The 22,542-nt window shown below is 38.0% G+C and overlaps 1 protein-coding gene across 1 annotated transcript in view; it reads right to left on the bottom strand.

The window, feature by feature from the left end:
• LOC113468577 (cadherin-99C-like) overlaps positions 1 to 22,542 on the bottom strand; it is an 84,726-nt gene that overhangs the window by 12,919 nt on the left and 49,265 nt on the right. The window contains exon 2 of the mRNA XM_026825589.1: positions 2,889 to 2,996. Within this exon, the coding sequence (XP_026681390.1) occupies positions 2,889 to 2,967 (79 nt within the window). The 5' untranslated portion in view covers positions 2,968 to 2,996. The remainder of the gene's footprint in view (positions 1 to 2,888; positions 2,997 to 22,542) is intronic.

Genomic DNA, 22,542 nt, shown 5'->3' with positions numbered 1-22,542 from the left:
GTATGGTTTGCCTCCTCTAAAGGCCTTTTCTGAATTAAAAACATTTCTACAGGTGTCTCCAAACTTCAAACATAGTCGACAGATATTGAAAATCTGTTTTCGAGGCAGTGTGGACGTGTCAGTCGATATCGATCGATGGCCGGTCGATATGTGGACACACCTTGAGAGTTTTTGGTAACATCTGAAAGCTCACATTGTTATCTTCAAGATACTATCTTTGGTTTTCTAGTTGACATTTATTTTTCTAATTTTTGTTTTTATGACTACAATTTTTGAATAGCACTGGTTCGATAGCAGTCTTTAAGCCCTTTCTTTTGATGAAATTGGATCTTGAAAAATTTCGTCCAGTTCAGACTTATGTGGCGTATGGTACAGGTGGGCCAATAAATGGTACGTTTTTTAGGTGGGCGAATAAATGGTACACTTACCCTGGTTCTTTTTTTTTCAGTAGAAATATTGCTGAAGTTGAAAAGGTTCCAAAAAATCCAAAGTAGTCAATCTGTCCCGATTTGTGTGCACTCAAGTATAGCACAAAACCTCTTGGAGCATTTCTCTTTTGTGATATTTCAGAAACACGTTAAACATCAGCTCTGGGTTTTTCTCGTGTATACGTGCAGCAAAAGTAATTTTACAACTTACCTTCTAAAGATCTGAACTCAATGTTCTAACGTCGAAGTAACTATGTCACCTATGTGTCTAGGAAGAAAAAGGAAAACATGGAGAAATTAAGTCAAGAGGTAGAAAGTGTCAAGATACTGGATCTTATGCAATCCAACCTTAAAACAAATCGTTTACAACAAATCAGAGGGTTCAAAAGAAGAAAAGAAGTTGTACCTAGGTTTAATTTTTTAAGAGGTTTGATAGAGGGAACTGTAACTGCTAAGGTCTTATCATCCCGAAAGGGCAGAGAGAAGGAAGACAGGATAGGAGAAAACCAGCCGCTCCGAGAACGAACCTTATCCGTTCAAGGATAAAATACCCCCCAGGCGGAATCAGAACCGTGACCTGTGCCCTAAATCACCAAAGTATGGAAAAGTATCTTACAAGTGTAATAGCCAATGGAAAAGCAGAATTTTGAATTTGGACGAATCATATCGAAATATGGAATTGTAAATACTTTTCCATACTTTGGTGATTTAGGGCACTAGTGCTTACAAGGCAGACGCGCTACCTTCCTAGCTAACTAGGCTGGCCAAAAAGAAAGTAAAAACCTGTCTTGGCACTAAAAAAATGACAATTGAAAATTTCAGCCAGTTACATGCCTTTCCTTCCTATAGGAATAGGATAAGGAAAGTAAAAGCTAGAGAGTTCTATGTGGATACTTCAAAGCTTCAAACCCAGATAGCTTCAAAGACCAGACTACTCAATATGAAGTTGATTCAGGTAAACGTCGGGAAGTAACAAAAAATAAACATGGTTGAGATCTCGAGAACTAAATAACGGCGCGTCAAATATTTGCCCCGGGCACCAACCCAACATGGCAACATTGGTTTGCTCTGGTTATCCCGATGATTTTGTGATACAGTGTTGTCTCATGGCATGATTTTTCTCGGAATAACTTGTAATGCCTGGATGCGTCATGAAATCATAAGACTATGGAGTCTGGGCCATTGGCTACGTGTATTGGCCGATTTAGACATGAAATAAACCTCTAATGGTTTAATAAGAGAAAAATACCAGCGAGCAGAAACGTATAATTAAACAGACTTTGAAAGGAGATGGTTGAATCACACGCTCACACCCTCTGTTGGAAAATTATGAGTGCGTCATGCTTTAGTTATTTGTATTTCGTAATATGAGCGAAATCATAAGACTATGGAGTCTGGGCCATTGGCTACGTGTATTGGCCGATTTAGACATGAAATAAACCTCTAATGGTTTAATAAGAGGAAAATACCAGCGAGCAGAAACGTATAATTAAACAGACTTTGAAAGGAGTTGGTTGAATCATACGCTCACACCCTCAGTTGGAAAATTATGAGTGCGTCATGCTTTAGTTATTTGTATTTCGTAATATGAGTGCAGGCCCTTGAAAATAATTGAGGAAGAAATAAACCAACATCATAGGACATTATTCAGATCATTGGAAAGGTAAAAGTTCTGAGAATTAGATAGGCAAATAGGCATTACAACGTAGATAGGAAAGATAAAATCACGAAAATCACTTCAATTATTAGAAATTTAGTGGATGTCATCATCAAATCTTAAGTCGTTCCGTCCAACAGTACGGGTCGGCTGTGTACAAAGTCTCTCCACCATATTCTATCATTATATTTCTGATAAATATTGATGGTGTTTGGATTTTGTCCTCTTTTGGATATGTCTCTATTGATCATATCCTTCCACCGCAATCGCGGTCTTCCTCTTCTTCTGCGGCCATTCAACTCGAGGTTGAACATTTAGTGGATGTGCCAGACTGAAAGGTCAACCGCGAAATGCACCTATGAATTTCATGGAGATTGCTTTGCTTACAGTGCTAAACTTTAACTGAGTTAAAACTCACTTTTTGGACCCAGTCATTATAGTACCTATAGGTACATATAATCGGGAGGGAAAGTGTCAGAAAATAGGTATCACAGGTATGAGTAAGTACAGTACTTATGCAGACTGAAAGATCAACCGCGAAATGCACAGGTGCATAGGTCTATCAATTTCGTGGAGATTGCTTTGCTTACAGTGCTAAACTTATACCGAGTTAAAACTCACTTATTGGACCCAGTCATTATAGTACCTATAGATCAAGAGCGCTCAACCTTTTTTGGTCAGCGTTTGGTCAGCTCCCATGGCGTAGTGGTCACTGCACTCGCCTTGCACGCGGGAGACCCGGGTTACTATAGATACATATAATCGGGAGGGAAAGTGTCAGAAAATAGGTATAAGGGGCTTACCTTGTTTGGCTGCATGGCTGACATGGAGGATCAGAGATTTCAGTAAGATGAGTACTGAGAATCTAAAATATAGATTCATCGTCACCCTCCCAACCAGAGCTGGTGGATCTGTCAACAAATAAAACAGTTTTTTGGTTAGCTTTATACAATCAATCAAATCATGAATTCTTTGTAATAAAACAAAGAGCTTTTTCACAATTTTGTGGGTACCACAGCATTATTAAATTCCTCGTAAGATGAGGCTTTATAATCTAAAATATAGATTCATCGTCACCCTCCCAACCAGGGCTGGTGGATCTGTCAACAAATAAAACAGTTTTTTGATTAGCTTTACACAGTCAATTAAATCATGAATTCTTTGTAATAAAACAAAAAGCTTTTTCACAATTTTGTGGGTACCACAGCATTATTAAATTCCTCCATTTTTGAATTCCTCATACCTACCTTCAAGCACAGAGCCGAAAAAACTTTGATCCCACTGGAGATAAAATCCGCCCCGGGCGGGAATCGAACCCGCGGCCTAGCGCTTACAAGGCAGACGCACTACCAACTAAGCCAACTAGGCTGGCAATTCCTCCTTTACTATATTAATTCTCATACCTACCTTCAAGCACAGAGCCGAAAAAACTTCGATCCCGCTGGGAATCGAACTCGGGACCACCGGCGTGCAAGCCAAGTGTGATACCCAACTCGGCCACGGAGGTTGCTCCGTGTAGAAAAATATCTTATACCTACGTTATACTGTCAAACATTGCTACCAAATTTCATAAAAATGGAACAACCCGTTAGACAGCTGCCGAAACAAGCAGACTTTAGGTTAGAGGAGGAGAACTATCGATAGTCGGCGCCATCGATATTCTTATACCTACGTTATACTGTCAAACATTGCTACCAAATTTCATAAAAATGGAACAACCCGTTAGACAGCTGCCGAAACAAGCAGACCTATTATGACTCTTACGCGTTACTTACAAAGACCGTCGGCGCCGCGTCGAATTAAAATTTGGAACTCGCTCCGTTCGCTCAGTTAGGTGTTGGTCATTCTTACCGTTGTACTTCGCATTGTACCTAACGTGACATTAAATATTATACACATTATCTGCATTATAAATGCACCATAATTTATCATTTTATTATGACAAGTTACTTATCTAAACATATTACCATTATAACGTGTATAGTGTATACTTCATGCTTAATAATTTCACGTAGGTAAAGAAGAAATTCCTACTTAACCTACATTCTCAACGTAATCCCCAGTAACCATTTGATTGATAAGATCAGAATGGGAACATTTCTAAGTAGGTGGATTGGTAGTTTATTTACCTGAACTAAAATTTAAACCATATAAGTAGGTATTCAAAAATAAAAGTGTCATTTTAGAAACTCTAAAATACTTGCACTTTAAAATACCCAAGTACCTACCTTATCTACTTAAATATCGAATGGTGTGACCTCATTTATTACAAGACTGCAAGACTCCGGGGTGTGGAATTTCCTAAATTTACCAACAACCTACGAGGTGCTAAATTTTAGAACCTGAAATTCCCAACGGATTAACCCAATAACGGTTTAATTATTCATGAATCACACCTTCCTGAAAATCAAGTGTACTAAGAGCACTAATTTATTAAGTACCTACTCTCTAATAGGCACTTTGCAAAGTACTTGGGTGTTTTATTAGTTCTTGTAAACAGTGGATACTTTCTGATTGTGAAAATAGGTACATACCTACATATAACCTTATTAAAGTAATGCACATACGAGCAGGAGCCTACAAGAGACTGTCTTGGACACTTTACTCCTGACAACGCAACGGTAGTCGTAAATTCCCCACATAAGGTCAAATCAATCGGGGGCTGACACTTCATGTGGCTACAAAGAATAAATTTGTCACCACGAGGGGGCAAATCAAACAATAAGCAAAGTCAGGTCAGTTTCTGATATAGATCTGACTCACGAATCACGATTATGGTTATCGTGCTGGGATCACGATAAGTTGACTTGTGGTGGTCACAGAACTTTGGCGTATTTGCTCACCTCTATCTGATTGCCATTTCTGTCGGCGATCAGAGGGCAAGATATGAAGTAAATTTACAAGAGCATTAACATTTTGTGAAGTAAATATACTAATGTTACCATCTTGTGAAGTGAATAATAGGTATACAAGAATGTTACCATCATGGAAGTAAATATACTAGTGTTACCATCTTGTGAAGTGAATATACAAGAATGTTACCATCATATTGTGACAGAAAAAGCTAAAGGAGTCTCTTGGAGCCATCACTTTCAAGGACATTTGGTACAAGATTTACATGGGTGCATGGATCAAAACCATCAAAAGTCCTTTCTATGATTTTTTCCAAGTTACGATTTACAAGAGCATTAACATTTTGTGAAGTAAATATACTAGTGTTACCATCTTGTGAAGTGAATATACAAGAATGTTACCATCATATTGTGACAGAAAAAGCTAAAGGAGTCTCTTGGAGCCATCACTTTCAAGGACATTTGGATTTACAAGAGCATTAACATTTTGTGAAGTAAATATACTAGTGTTACCATCTTGTGAAGTGAATATACAAGAATGTTACCATCATATTCTGACGGAAAAAGCTAAAGGAGTCTCTAGGAGCCATCACTTTCAAGGACATTTGGTACAAGATTTACATGGGTGCATAGATCAAAACCATCAAAAGTCCTTTCTATGATTTTTTCCAAGTTACCAGTATTTACGGAGGGAAACAATAACAATCAGAGTCCTTATGCTCTTGGCCCAGAGTCCTAAGAAGTGCCAACTTCGATCAGGAGCTCTAGCTAGATGCATTATCATCCATTTACCAAAGTTTACATGATGATTCAAATCAACTTTCGTTATTGCTGATTTGTTGAACTGTTCTCCCAACGCCAACAATCCAACATGCATTTCCTATTGTATGGAAGTTTTTCTCTGGTTGACTGGTGGTTATGCTCTTGGCCCAGAGTCCTAAGAAGTGCCAACTTCGATCAGGAGCTCTAGATGCATTATCATCCATTTACCAAAGTCTACATGATAATTCAAATCAATTTTTGTTATTGCTGATTTGTTGAACTGTTCTCCCAACGACAACAATCCAACATGCGTTTCCTATTGTAGGAAGTTTTTCTCTGGTTGACTGGTGGTAAGAACTGCCAACTGAGATCTTGAAATTCGAGAAACACTGCGGTAACAAAGCGTTGAGATGCAAAAACCACAAACTGTCGTGTTAGATTCCTTGACTTCTTCTGTACAACTTGGTGTTAGAGCTTCGAATTGTTAATTTCTTTCACAAAATTATGGGCAAGTACATGATGTGGTGGGTGCTGTTGAAAATGGAAATTGTTCAGAGTTCATTGCCTCTTTTCAGTTTTCAAGCAGTAAGGAAATTTGTATTTGGTACAAGGATTTTCAAGCATTAATTGAAGTCTGGAAGTTTCATGCTTTCATATTTCCAAAGACATTAGGTCAAGCTTTCTTTTTCTCAAGATCCTTAGTCCTTGCCTTTGTTAGTGATTCTTTGAAACAATGTCGTCCCTACATCCTATACCTGCAAACAGTTAGACCACGAAAAGGACATTAATAACTTTCATAGACAAGTGAGCAAGTCGTTCACATATCGGTAAAAGCAAACATCAAAGAAAGAAATGGGTCCAACAGGAACATGTGTTGTATACGTACTGGCATAATTCAAACTTCTCACAACATATTGTTAAAGATTTTCTGAACCATTTTGTTTTTTTTATTAGATTCACGACCCGAGAGGTGGGCTACCTTTGCAAGTGGTATTGATCAACTAGGTTTTGCTGCAAACTCTTTGGTTCCGGGGCTAGCGGATATCGTGATGAAGTGTTCTAAAAGGAAGGTGTTTAACTCCTCAGGCCTATCTAGTGAATCTGTACTATTCTGTACACAGTATTCTGCTTAAAATGTTCATTATAAAAGTCTAGTGTGCCGTTTAGATGTAGACTAGACAGTCTAAAGTCTTGTTCCCTGACCTCTCCATGAGAATGGACCAGGGAATCGGACTACCTACTTGCGATCTTAGATCAAGCCTGAATCAAACTCAATTAATACTACTACTATTGCTTTTGATTGCACCTTGTTCACAATCATTTTTGGCAGTGTTAGATCCTAGACCTCCTTTGAATAGACGTAGGAATCTGTTGAATATAAAAGTAATTTCAATAAAACAGTTGAAAATTTTAGCAATGTTAGATCTTTAGTACCCTTTGTTCAGGCCAAAAGGCATTAACGCGGGTCTGAACTCACCCAGCGGACCAGCACCCTACTGAAAAGACTCCGGACCGAAGACGAAATCATACACTATGAAGAATTTGAGCTAAGTGAATAAAAGTTAACGAGTAAGGTATGTAATATGTATGTCAAGTGAAAGGATTTGGTTCTCGTATAACCTGAGCTTCATGTAAAACATTATACTCGTCAAGGTTACCATGGCAACGTTAAGGACTAAGGACTTCTCAGACGTATTTATAAACCATTTCACGTTTGTTATAAATATCATTATTTTTTTTCTGCAAGATTATTTCTTTCATTATTATGAATTAAATTGGATTAACTAAGACCATTTTATAGTTCTTTGCATCATTTACATACAAGATGTATACTTTTTTTTCTGCAAGATTATTTCTTTCATTATTATGAATTAAATTGGATTAACTAAGACCATTTTATAGTTCTTTGCATCATTTACATCCAAGATGTAAATGATGCAAAGCTGGTTGTTGCGCTGGGGAAGAGTGTTGCCATGGTTTTGTTTTGGTTAGCATCCTGCATTGCAGCTTTATGATCACCTGCTCTGTAAATCTAAGCAGTGCTTGTATTGTTGGCACTTCGCTACACATGTAGAAACAGAAGCTACTACTTTTATTATTATACTAGGTACATATATTATACATATTCCTAAGAAGCTGAGTTGATTGTACCCAGTCGTAATACAATATAGGTACATATGAATCTATATGACTACATAATCGTATCGGCAAACTAGAAGATTTTTTTCTAAAGGATTCAGGATAACTACAGGACAGAATACAGTGATGTGTGCTGCTCGGAGTTTAAAAGGTAGAAACACACTACCATCACGCATCACGTCACGTCACGTGAACTCATAGGGGGTCAGAAAGATGTATGCAGTTCAAAGTTTTCCCATAGTATTATAGGTAATCTTGTTCAGGACAGCCAACATACTGTCACGGCACATGAGCTCATGAGTTCACGTGGCGTGACAAGACGTGATGGTAGTGTGTTTCTACTTTAAGAAACAATTTACCATTAACATCATGATATTCTAGATCCGGCTGGTAATGGGGATCATCCATGTTGAACTTTTCGTTTGGAGTCCTTATTTGGGCTTTATAACCTTATTTGATACAACCAAACGAATATATTATGTTATTATGTGTTATAGAACTACCTCTCACAAAGCTCAGACAAAGAATTATCTTGATTGGTGGAGGTGCGTTTTCCTCTTGTTGTTTCACAGTTTGGTCATTCGGGAAATGCAAGGGCACCATAATAGACACTTAGACACTATACCCATAGATTGTATCGTTATTGTTTCAACTGTCTGCAATGGCAATGAAAACCCCGTGTCGTTCTCCATTGAAGGAAATTACAAGTCGATATCATGGCCTTGAAAGTGAAAATCAGATCAGACGTGTGCTTTGTGTTCCCTGTGGATACTCAGTGGACAGTTGGTTGAGTGTGTTCCTGATCACTTATTGGCTGATCTCCTGAGGATTAGCAACAGAAAGTGGTCCTTACCTCTTTATGCTGATCGTAATGGACTTACCAAAGAGTCACTTTGCAAACATCTTCCCCATGTCCTCTGTCCTTAAAAGACCAAGTATATCAACACCAAAATTGGTGGTACACCAATGTGAAGTCGCAAATATGCTGATCGTAATGGACTTACCAAAGAGTCACTTTACAAACATCTTCCCCATGTCCTCTGTCCTCAAAAGACCAAGTATATCAACACCAAAATTGGTGGTACACCAATGTGTAGTCTCAAAAATTTGACTCTGTCGTAAACTGAATCTTTTTTATCGGCACGGCTCCAGTCAAGCCTCAACTATCGATAGCGTTCGATAGTCAAAACTATCGATAGTTATCGATAGTGCTATCGATAGTTCTCCTCCTCTACTTTAGGTACCTTATGACTCTTACGCGTTACTTACAAAGACCGTCGGCGTCGCGTCGAATTAAAATTTAGAACTCGCTCCGTTCGCTCAGTTAGGTGTTGGTCATTGTTACCGTTGTATTTCGCATTGTACCTAACATGACATTAAATACACACATTATCTGCATTATAAATGCACCATAATTTATCATTTTATTATGACAAGTTACTTATCGAAACATATTACCATTATAACGTGTATGCTTCATGCTTAATAATTTCACGTAAAGAAGAAATTCCTACTTAACCTACATTCTCAACGTAATCCTCGGTAACCATTTGATTGATAAGATCAGAATGGGAACATTTCTAAGTAGGTGGATTGGTAGTTTATTTATACCCGAACTAAAATTTAAACCATATGGGTATTCAAAAATAAAAGTGTCATTTTAGAAACTCTAAAATACTTGCGCTTTAAAATACCCAAGTACCTACGTTATCTACTTAAATATCGAATGGTGTGACCTCATTTATTACAACACTGCAAGACTCCGGGGTGTGGAATTTCCTAAATTTACCAACAACCTACGAGGTGCTAAATTTTAGAAGCTGAAATTCCCAACGGATTAACTCAAAAACGGTTTAATTATTCATGAATCACACCTTCCTGAAAATCAAGTGTACTAAGAGCGATAATTTATTAAGTACTCTCTAATAGGCACTTTGCAAAGTACTTGGGTGTTTTATTAGTTCTTGTAAACAGTGGATACTTTCTGATTGTGAGAATAGGTACATACCTACATAACCTTATTAAAGCTATGCACATACGAGCAGTTAGGTACTTTGTGTTAGTTTACTTTTAAATTGGTTCAGTAGGCATTTTTTGTTCAGATCATTCAAATATTTGAAAATTTAGGTAGGCAGTTGCTTTTTCCAAAATAACTTGTGTTAGAAACCTACAATCAATCGTAGACACCTCACAGTACTATTTGAATTATTTGGGTGACAATTTACTTTCTTCAATTATTTAAAAGCGCTAACATGCCAGAAATGCGATGTAAAGTTACAGTCAACTGATAATGGGGACAGAAGGTGAAAAAAAAACTTCAATCTCAAACCAAATTTCTCGTCGCATACCAGAAATTCGGACTGGCATTCTTCGCCCATCTTCGCTTCAAAGTTTGGCTCTTCTTTGGAATTAGGTTCTGAATATGTTCACAAGAAGTCTGAAAGATGTCCTCAAGAAGTCTCCATTTTCTCGTAAAGAGCAGCTTTGTGTCCCATTCTTAACAAGTGAAAGTTCCCCAGTAGGAGGAATCTTACAAACCTAATCGAAGGAGCGGAGTGAATTACATGTTTTGTCGACGATTTTACATGAAATTGGAACGATTATTATAGGTATGTTTGATTGGTTCGCTAGAACTCTCACACGATCTGTCAGATTTTGATGAATCACATGCCTACACAAAGCACTACAGAGGTTGCTGGCAGATAAGGAACATCCGAAAGTTGTTCAAACTTATGGCTACCATAGGATAAAATATGTTTTTCAAAAGAACATAAGTTTCTCAAGTTTCTAGTCGTTCATAAATAATAATAATGCATACAAGCTGGGAACCGGTTTGGATAGGATTTACATTGCACCTATGATGATTCTAGCTTTCCATTGCCATAAAAGTCTCCTATGTAGGTTGAAAATAATACCGTGTAAAAAACTACGAGGATTTGAAAGTTTAGGTGTAGGTCAATATGTATGGGATTGATGAGTTTTAGGAGAAGGATTTGGGTAAAGTTTGAATTCAATCGTGTTTGAATTTAATCTTACAGGTGGTCTTCCTCTGACTCGATCATATTATACGTTGCTACTGAGATTCGAACCTCAGTTCGTTCGGTTATCATAATTTTATTTAGTTCTTGTAAACAGTGGATACTTTCTGATTGTGAGAATAGGTACATACCTACATAACCTTATTAAAGCTATGCACATACGAGCAGGTAGGTACTTTGTGTTAGTTTACTAAAAGTAAACTAACACAAATTGGTTCAGTAGGCATTTTTTGTTCAGATCATTCAAATATTTGGAAATTTAGGTAGGCAGTTGCTTTTTCCAAAATAACTTGTGTTAGAAACCTACAATCAATCGTAGACACCTCACAGTACTATTTGAATTATTTGGGTGACAATTTACTTTCTTCAATTTAAAAGCGCTAACATGCCAGAAATGCGATGTAAAGTTACAGACAACTGATAATGGGGACAGAAGGTGAAAAAAAAACTTCAATCTCAAAGCAAATTTCTCGTCGCATACCAGAAATTCGGACTGGCATTCTTCGCCCATCTTCGCTTTAAAGTTTGGCTCTTCTTTGGAATTTGGTTCTGAAGATGTTCACAAGAAGTCTGAAAGATGTCCTCAAGAAGTCACCATTTTCTCGTAAAGAGCAGCTTTGTGTCCCATTCTTAACAAGAAGTGAAAGTTCCCCAGTAGGAAGAATCTTACAAACCTAATCGAAGGAGCGGAGTGAATTACATGTTTTGTCGACGATTTTGCATGAAATTTGAACGATTATTATAGGTATGTTTGATTGGTTCGCTAGAACTCTCACACGATCTGTCAGATTTTGATGAAATGTGATGAAAATGTTCGGCATCAAGTAAGGAATATTAGCTCATTTGATTGAATTATTTTTGGTCCAATTAGGCGTTTGTTAGGCCCAAAGGGTTCCCTTGTCAGGGTAAGTTCTACAGTTAATTTTGTACCAGCGGCGATAGACGTTGAATGCACTAATTACCCCATGGATCACTGATGTTAAGCAACGTTGCGCGTGATTAGTAACTGGATGGGTGACCATATGAGGAAGAGCGTGCTGCTGGGTTCTCGACTCCACTCAGGCTGGGTGAGCTTAGGAGGCGGGTTGCTTGTCGCCGAATGGTGGGTAAAACCCTCGTAACGAGAAGACCCATGCACCTCTGGTACATATTACGATATTTGCGATACTACTTCCGTGCTGCTGGGTTCTCGACTCCACTCAGGCTGGGTGAGCTTAGGAGGCGGGTTGCTTGTCGCCGAATGGTGGGTAAAACCCTCGTAAAGAGAAGACCCATACACCTCTGGTACATATTACGATATTTGCGATACTACTTGTCCGCTTGAAAGTACTCCAAGCAGCCTACAAGAGACTGTCTTGGACACTACTCCTGACAACGCAACGGTAGTCGTAAATTTCTACACTCAAGTGCAAAAAATTTGGAATGGTTTGCCTCCTCTAAAGGCCTTTTCTGAATTAAAAACATTTCTACAGGTGTGTCCAAACTGCAAACATAGTCGACAGATATTGAAAATCTGTTTTTGAGGCAGTGTGGACGTGTCAGTCGATATCGATCGATGGCCAGTCGATATGTGGACACACCTTGAGAGTTTTTGGTAGCATCTGAAAGCTCAAATTGTTGTCTTCAAGATACTATCTTTGGTTTTCTAGTTGGTTCTTTTTTTTTCAGTAGAAATATTGCTGAAGTTGAAAAGGTTCTAAAGAATCCAAAGTAGTCAATTAAATCAATCGGGGGGCTGACACTTCATGTGGCTACAAAGAATAAATTTGTCACCACGAGGGGGCAAATCAAACAATAAGCAAAGTCAGGTCAGTTTCTGATATAGATCTGACTCACGAATCACGATTATGGTTATCGTGCTGGGATCACGATAAGTTGACTTGTGGTGGTCACAGAACTTTGGCTTATTTGCTCACCTCTATCTGATTGCCATTGGCTGTCGGCGATCAGAGGGCAAGAAGTGAAGTAAATTTACAAGAAAAACCTCTTGGAGCATTTCTCTTTTGTGATATTTCAGAAACACGTTAAACATCAGCTCTGGGTTTTTCTCGTGTATACGTGCAGCAAGAGTAATTTTACAACTTACTTTCTAAAGATCTGGAAGTCAATGTTCTAACGTCGAAGTACCTATGTCACCTATGTGTCTAGGAAGAAAAAGAAAAACATGGAGAAATTAAGTCATGAGGTAGAAAGTGTCAAGACAGAATAGAATTCACATGCCTACACAAAGCACTACAGAGGTTGCTGGCAGATAAGGAACATCCGAAAGTTGTTCAAACTTATGGCTACCATAGGATAAAGTATGTTTTTCAAAAGAACATGAGTTTCTCAAGTTTCTAGTCGTCTTGGTTTAACTTAAGACGAACAATGTTGCCAATTTCATGTCATTTCTTGAGATAACTGGCTAGATTTCATGAAATTTGGCAAGATTTCATGAAATTTGGCAAGATTTTCATTTCAAGTTAAACTAAAGTTTATCTTAAGACTTCATACATACGGCGGTCAGTCTCATAACTTTTTTGAGGCTGGGTCCGACGTGACGGTACTTGTCACTTGTCAATAAGAAACTATTATTGCATACTTGTTGGTCAACTGTGACCATTTTAATGATTACGTTAAATTAAAATGAACCAATTATAATAAAAACTTAGTGTCTATTATAAAGCTATGCGTATTAATTAGATTTGGTTTCCGTCAATAAGAAACTATTATTGCATACTTGTTGGTCAACTGTGACCATTTTAATGATTACGTTAAATTAAAATGAACCAATTATAATAATTAAAAACTTAGTGTCTATTATAAAGCTATGCGTATTAATTAGATTTGGTTTCTGCTGTAATTTTAATTGAAATAATCGGTACACTTGGGTATTTTCATACCCTCGCTTGAATCATTAGATTCATTATAGGTGTGAGTCTGAGAGAGTTAAGAGTACGTTATTTAATGTTATGAAAGTTGTGTGTGTGCAAATATTTGGATTTTTTTTCTTTAATTGAAAGCGGTACTTTCATTTTCACATGTAGGTTTACTGCCTCCGAAAGTAGGTACTGTTTGGCATTCCATAATACCAGGTCATTAGTTGAGTTAATAATGTGGTTGCTAAAATTAGCTAAGTAACTAGGTGGGTAGATACCTGTTCAAAAACGTAGAGTGCCTGTCCATCTATCCTCTTAACACTCTTAAGTCTTAACTATTGTCTAGGTAGGTACAACATCTTTCTAAAAATAATATAAAACACCTACCATTGTGCATTCTGAAAAGATAATGTTGGCACATCCACTAAAAAAACTCTTCTAGCTTATATGGAAAATAACTAGGTAACCCAGGTAAATAGTAAAGGGATTAAAAGTCAAATAATAAGTAATAACAAACAATAGGGGTGGTATTTATAGTGTTATCTATCTACATTGTGGAGAAAAATATTCATGGGAATTCTGTCACATCCACCATTTCACCCAGATATTTCAAAGAAAGCTAGGTTGACGAGACTATGGGCTTTTGTTTCGTTTCGTTTCGATAAGTCATAAGACTCATAAGAGTTTTTCTACTTTATAAAGATTTCCAACAATAGGTTATACCGTCTTTTGTTCTTTTAAAGACTTCTTTGTTATTTTGGTCAATGGCTTCATCCACTAATTTCTAATAATAAAATTCTATCAAAAATGAGTTAGCATTAGCATTAAGCACTCTACAACTCTACATTAATTTATGGAAATAGATTTGACTCGTGGATAAAAGGGACTTTTCAGTCTCATAGAGTAGTAAAAAAAGGTTTATCCTTTTATTCTAATTGTTGAGGGGCATTTATTCTGCCCAAGTCTTTAAGTAAAGAGAGAGAGAGAGAGAGAGAGAGAGAGAGAGAGAGAGAAACATGGTCGTATTGATTAGAGGGTTTTTTGCCTTTGAGTGGTGATTGGTGATCCACGGTAAGATTTCGAATTAGGTACAAAATAATTGAATGGTGAATTGTTTTGTGGAATATGTAAAATTAATAAATGTTTTCTTTCATTGCAATTGCTGCAATTTATCAAACACTGCATAATTCTGACAAACGGGGTAGTTACATTCCTAGGTATACAATTATTTCAATTGGACTTTTGGTAGGATATCGACCATTGTCATTGTTAATTTGGTGTACCTACTGATTTCGGCAAATGGATGATTACTTGATTAATTAACATGGTAAATTTGGCGAAACAGTTACCTTGGATCTTGATTAGTGCTACATTCGTGACCAAGATGATGCTCGAGAAATTGCTCCTTTAGTGGACTTTTGGTAGGATATCGACCATTGTCATTGTTAATTTGGTGTACCTACTGATTTCGGCAAATGGATGATTACTTGATTAATTACCATGGTAAATTTGGCGAAACAGTTACCTTGGATCTTGATTAGTACTACATTCGTGACCAAGATGATGCTCGAGAAATTGCTCCTTTGGATGGCCAGAGAAATCAAGCTGAGTGATTAAAGGTGGCTAAGATACTTTCAATAGCATCAGGATCAGGCCTAGGGTAACTACATAGGAGGTATTATGTAGAAGCTACTAGGTATCATGCATAAATATACCTACCGACACAAATGATAACCTCCCTATGTGCAAGGTTGGTGAGTTGGGTCACATAATAACTAATTGTAAAATTTATAATTGGTATCTAATAGTCTAATCTGTACACATAGGTATATATGCAATTTGTCCGTAGAATTATTGACATCAAGGCTACTTCACGAGTTTACAAGTTATGGAGTGATATTGATATAATATTCATACCCATTAGGTTACTGAGACTTTTCTGAGGAAGTTGAACCTATAGTTAACAGCAAGTTCATTTCCTTTTCGTGCAATGCAATTCCTAATGACTCTCATCCTCTTTTCGTAGCCTAAGAACTGAGAGGACATTATTGTCCATGGGGTTTTTATGGACCAAAATCTTCTAACAGTAATTACAGTTCAATAGGAGAGAGATAATTTTCTTCCATAGGGTCTTATTGCCTCTTTGGGTGTACCAAAATCTTTTAACAGTAATAGGTAACAGTCCAAGCACTGTCCGTATTCGAAAACGCTGATCGAAAGTAAAGACCATCTCATGAAGCAGAAGAGAAGCAAAAGATTTCAAGTTCATTACACCTCATCCTAGAAACAATAAACCTGATCCTAGAATTACACAGAATCCTCAACTTCTTGTTTTTCCTGTCCTCATTGTGCATGCAACATGTGCTAGGTCTGCTAGCTTCCACCTGTTGCCTTGTGTCCCACCTGTGCAGAACACTGCCACTTAAAAGAAGGAAAGAAAGAAGAAGAAGAAAAAAAAAAAAACTCTAGCCGCGGCTCAGTCAGTAATACTGCACCGACCGCACCCCCAATATTACCGCCACAATATACCGCCCTCTCATTTTCTTCATTTCTTCCCGAAGACTAATTACTTCTCCGCCCTCTATCGTCCTCTATGGTCCTCTCCGAAAAGGATTCCGCAGTTCCAATAGAGATCTGCCTGCAGGGCCGTTCAGAACCTAACCGGCCCTTGGGGGCTTACGCCATAACCCCAACAATGGGCCCATTCTCGCAACACTTTTGAAAGAACAATTATCTCTTCTTTTTTTTTTAAGTTTGATAGAGGGAACTCTTCTAACTGCTCAGGCCTTATCATCCCGAAATCGAAGACAGCCGTTCCGGGAACGCGCCTCATGTTTTCAGGATGAAATCCGCCCCGGGCGGGAATCGAAATCTGCCTGCAGGGCCGTTCAGAACCTAACCGGCCCTTGGGGGCTTACGCCATAACCCCAACAATGGGCCCATTCTCGCAACACTTTTTAAAGAACAATTATCTCTTCTTTTTTTAAGTTTGATAGAGGGAACTCTTCTAACTGCTCAGGCCTTATCCTCCCGAAATCAAAGACAGCCGTTCCGGGAACGAACCTCATATTTTCAGGATGAGATCCGCCCCGGGCGGGAATCGAGCCTGCAACTCATCGATTACAAGAGAGACAAGACAAGTTACCGAACACTGGTTCTGGGCTCTCTTGAGGACCCTAGCCTTGGTTTGAACGGGGTCGGATGAGTCCCATGTAAACAGCCCTGTCACCGTCTGGACGAAAGTAAAATGAAGAAACAATAAAACACTAAACACAAATTATTAATGACCTGGGCTCTCTTGAGGACCCTAGCCTTGGTTTGAACGGGGTCGGATGAGTCCCATGTAAACAGCCCTGTCACCGTCTGGACGAAAGTAACATGAAGAAACTATAAAACACTAAACACAAATTATTAATGACTCCTAGCGGTCCTTCCAAAGGAAATGAGATTGAGATGATCGGTGAAGGAAGGGGTATCCTGTTACTACTGTTAGAAGATTTTGGTCCATCAAGAGAGGCAATAGGACCCTGTGGAAAATAATTATATCCTCTTGGACTGTTACCTATTACTGTTAAAAGATTTTGGTCCACCCAAAGAGGCAATAATACCCTATGGAAAAAAATTATCTCTATCCTATTGAACTGTAATTACTGTTAGAAGATTTTGGTCCATAAAAACCCTATGGACAATAATGTCCTCTCAGTTCTTAGGCTAGGAAAAGAGGATGAGAGTCATTAGGAATTCCAAGACATTGCACGAAAAGGAAATAAACTTGCTGTCAACTATGGGTTCAACTTCCTCAGAAAAGTCTCAGTAACCTAATGGGTATGAATATTATATCAATATCATTCCATAACTTCTTGTAAACTCGTGAATTAGCCTTGATGTCAAAAATTCTATGGAAAAATTGCATATGGGTACATATTAGACGAGTAGATACCAATTATAAATTTTACCATTAGTTATTATGTGACCTACCTCACCAACCTTGCGCATAGGGAGGTTATCATTTGTGTCGGTAGGTATATTTATGCATGATACCTAGTAGCTTCTACATAATACCTCCTATGTAGTTACCCTAGTAGGTAGGTACGGTTATTATCACTGAAATAATTGGGTACCTTGGTATGTAACTATCTCGTTTGTCAGAATTATGCACATGCAGTGTTTGATAAATTGCAAAAAGGTTCAACTTCCTCAGAAAAGTCTCAGTAACCTAATGGGTATGAATATTATATCAATATCATTCCATAACTTCTTGTAAACTCGTGAAGTAGCCTTGATGTCAATAATTCTACGGAAAAATTGCATATGGGTACATATTAGACGACTAGATACCAATTATAAATTTTATCATTAGTTATTATGTGACCAGTGACCTACCTCACCAACCTTGCGCATAGGGAGGTTATCATTATTTTGTGTCGGTAGGTATATTTATGCATGATACCTAGTAGCTTCTACATAATACCTCCTATGTAGTTACCCTAGTAGGTACGGTTATTATCACTGAAATAATTGGGTACCTTGGTATGTAACTATCCCGTTTGTCAGAATTATGCAGTGTTTGATAAATTGCAAAATTCGCCATGAAAAGAAAACATTATTTTACACATTCCACAAAACAATTCACAATTCAATTATTTTGTAATTCGAAATCTTACCATGGATCACCAAATCACCAATCACCACTCAAAGGCAAAAACCCCTCTAATCAATACGACCATGTCTCTCTCTCTCTCCCTTCAATTTCAATGGCATTTGAATTAGGCGTTAAAACATAGGTAACCATGTTTCTTTTAATTCTTTCAAACCATTACGTCTTTACAAGTCTACAAGACAGTATAACAGTGTAACACTGTTAAGTGTCGAGCATTCAGTTATCTAGACATTCCTGTTAATAATTCTCGTTACGACTCACTGATGATCAGAAATATAAATCAGACAGATCTCCATGCACCAATGAATGGCCTGAGAATCGGAATGATACGCCAAGCACGGAATTTCAGCAGAATTGTGAAAACCAGACACCGTGTTGAAGGAATCGGACAGAAAAAACGTGCAATAGAAGATAGAAAAGAATATGGGAGAGAAATATTAATAACATACTCTCGGATGCTCAGTGTGTTTAATCGAAACATCGTGTTTCATTTCAATAAATAATCGGACATTCGGATGGTTTTTCAAGATTTCAAGAAGGGTGACTCAGAAATGGCAGAATAAGAACAGACACGAAATAGACCACTCCTAGGTATGAGAATATCACAAACTATACAAACAATGGCGTAAATCCCACCCCCATAGCCCCTGCCGCGGGAGGCCTCAGGCATTAGGAGGCTTTGCAGAGACACATTTAGGGTCTCCAATTGCTCCAGATGAGTATACCTATAATTTGAGTCATCTCCCAACCCCCGTGAATCTAATGACCCAGAGGGCCCCAGGCGAAACCTTGTGGGAGACTCCGAAAAAGTATATTAGGTACACGTCACTGGACACAATATAACAACCCCAAGATCTACAGTCTCATCTTGAAAGGCACTTTGGATTTCTGCTCTAATGCAGAGAGGTGCACGAAAAAAACCTCCCCAGGTGCATTATACCGGCTATACTCTCGCTCAGACCTGGGTCTGTCAGACGATTTGAGTGGACGGCACTTCTGGGTTCTGGGTGTGTACTGGTTGCATCAACCATTGGCATTGACCAATAATAAGACCATCCTATACAAATACATATGTAGGAATCATCTCGTGCAGTACTTTGGCCTCAGCATCCATTGCTATTGGAATCTGGCAACTTCAATACAGTTGTGTGTAAAACAGTACAGTTAGATCTCTACAAACCGCAAATATTCGCAGAGTCATTTAACCATAAAAAAGTTAGCTTTTAACTTTTAATCTGTATTTTTTATATAGAAGTACGGTACCTAACCTATTTATTTATGCACTGAATAGGTAAAGAGCTCCTCATTATTTACTTAACGCTATGAATAATATTAGTCATGGTGAGTGAGTATCTATTTCATTTTGGACCTACCAACCTAGAGCACCTCGAGATAGGTCTGATTAGAACCCTACTTTACTGTCCGTACTACTAGAAGTATCATCAAAAGGTTAGCTAATGTCATTGATGACACCAAGTGACATACATCACTCACATGTAGGACGGTGACGTGTTTTGTGCTCCTTACTACCCAGACGGCATAGCCTACATGACTCGCATAACTAATGGAACTACTGTCTCAATGTGTTTCTGGATAGCCTGATCCTGATGCTATTGAAAGTATCTTAGCCACCTTTAATCACTCAGCTTGATTTCTCTGGCCATCCAAAGGAGCAATTTCTCGAGCATCATCTTGTTCACGAATGTAGCACTAATCAAGATCCAAGGTAACTGTTTCGCCAAATTTACCATGGTAATTAATCAAGTACCTTAATTAATCAAGTAATCATCCATTTGCCGAAATCAGTAGGTACACCAAATTAACAATGACAATGGTCGATATCCTACCAAAAGTCCACATTCCTCAGCAACTTTCAGCAAGTCAATCATAGTACGACTATTCTAGCTCTAAAAGTCTCCACATGTACGAGTATACATTGTGATATCAAGTACTCAAGTAGGTACTTTGTGATTTTTTCTCTTTCAGTGTCCTGAATTTAACAATGACAATGGTCGATATCCTACCAAAAGTCCATATTCCTCAGCAACTTTCAGCAAGTCAATCATAGTACGACTGTTCTAGCTCTAAAAGTCTCCACATGTACGAGTATACATTGTGATATAAAGTACTCAAGTACTTTGTGATTTTTTCTCTTTCAGTGTCCTGAATTTCGCTGCATGATTCAGACTCCAAGCTTATTTCTCCCAGTGCTCAGCGCATTAGCATGTATGACCTAAAGACATTTAGTCAAGTGCTCGCTTGAGCAAGGAGAGCTGATACATACAAGCTCGATGTCTAGCCCGGAGGTTCCCAATCTGTGGTACGCCGCGTACCACTAGTGGTACGCAGAAGCATTTCTGGTGGTACGCGAAGATATTTTGAAAACCCAATTTTCATTATTTTTCTCGTAAATGCGAAAAACAAATCTGGCAATCCTAGTTGGGAGAGAAAAAAATCTACAATCAGTGCACCAAAAAATAGTGACATCGTACTAGGATTAAAAAAATTCGCCTGCGGCGCTATAATTTCTTTATTTAACCCCCAAACCACACAAAGGTACGCGAAGATATTTTGAAAACCCAATTTTCATTATTTTTCTCGTAAATGCGAAAAACAAATCTGGCAATCCTAGTTGGGAGAGAAGAAAATCTACAATCAGTGCACCAAAAAAAATAGTGACATCGTACTAGGATTAAAGAAATTCGCCTGCGGCGCTATAATTTCTTTATTTAACCCCCAAACCACACAAAATTTGATGTTTGTATGTCAAAAGAACCTTCAGGTGGTACGCAGCACTCAAAAGTTTGGGAAACCCTGGTCTAGCCAGCACGAGATTCAAAACTAGAATCATGTCGGAGTCAAGAATCTATGTAGCAACCCACAGAGCCACTGTCACCCTGGTGTAAAAACTCTAGCAGGTTTTGACGGGCGATAATCTGTGATCTCGGGAACTCCCCCTAACAAGGTTCGTTAGGAGGGTGACATTAAACAGAGATTACGTAAAGTCTGGAGATATGAACTAGACTAGACAGATATTATGAGTTCAGCTGAAGAACTCCCCCTAACAAGGTTCGTTAGGAGGGTGACATTAAACAGAGATTACGTAAAGTCTGGAGATATGAACTAGACTAGACAGATATGAGTTCAACTGAATATCGGGATATGTTGGATCCTTTTTGAGATAGGTAACTGTTGAATCTTCTAGTGAACCTAGTGAGTTCTACAGTGAGTTCTTCTTCCTAGTGAGTTCTAAACTATCAGTAAAATGTTTACACAAAGCAGCTATTAATGATTGTCTGACTTTATGCACGTAATCTCACTAGTGATTTGGGTGTCCATCTCAAAGGACATGAAAGATTGATACACAAACACAAGAGTGACAAGTGACAAGTAGCATTTTCCTACTAAATATCTATCTTGTTTTGTTTACACAAAGCAGCTATTAATGATTGTCTGACTTTATGCAGGTAATCTCACTAGTGATTTGGGTGTCCATCTCAAAGGACATGAAAAATTGATACACAAGAGTGACAAGTAGCATTTTCCTACTAAATATCTATCTTGTATTCTTGTTTATAAGAAGACTGATTTGGTTTAGTATATGTATAGGTATATTATTATGTGATGTTTAGAAGCTTGTCGGAAAACATCGTTTATGCAGTTAATGATGGCTAGTTATCGTCAAGAAAATGTCAAGGAATAATCGCCATTGTTTACCTCGCATGATCACATCCTGATTGACACAGAAGGAAAACTACTTGAAGTATCATCAAAAGGTTAGCTAATGTCATTGATGACACCAAGTGACATACATCACTCACATGTAGGACGGTGACGTGTTTCCTGATGTCCTTTTTACACATAGGTACTTGTAGGTTGTATTGTGTTGTATTGGTTTTCACTTTTTGCCAAGTTTCGCAAACTATTTCAATTAGTCTCACTCTTCTCATTAGTGCGAGACTGCGCATTCCTAGCGCATTAAATTTCTCTCATTAAAATCGACACAAACATCAAAGCTGGCATTTATGAGTTATGAGGCCCTAATCAATAGTGTTATCAAAACCATAATCATACCTATTTCCTAGTGGTGGGATGTTTTAGATGAGAGAGACATTGGCTAGACTGGCCTAGAGCAATACACACATAAT

This window comes from Diaphorina citri, unplaced genomic scaffold (genome assembly GCF_000475195.1).
Source record: "Diaphorina citri unplaced genomic scaffold, Diaci psyllid genome assembly version 1.1 scaffold776, whole genome shotgun sequence".
NCBI lineage: Eukaryota > Metazoa > Arthropoda > Insecta > Hemiptera > Psyllidae > Diaphorina > Diaphorina citri.
Note: the sequence above shows the minus strand (reverse complement) of the source record. Positions and strands in the feature narration are given on the sequence as shown.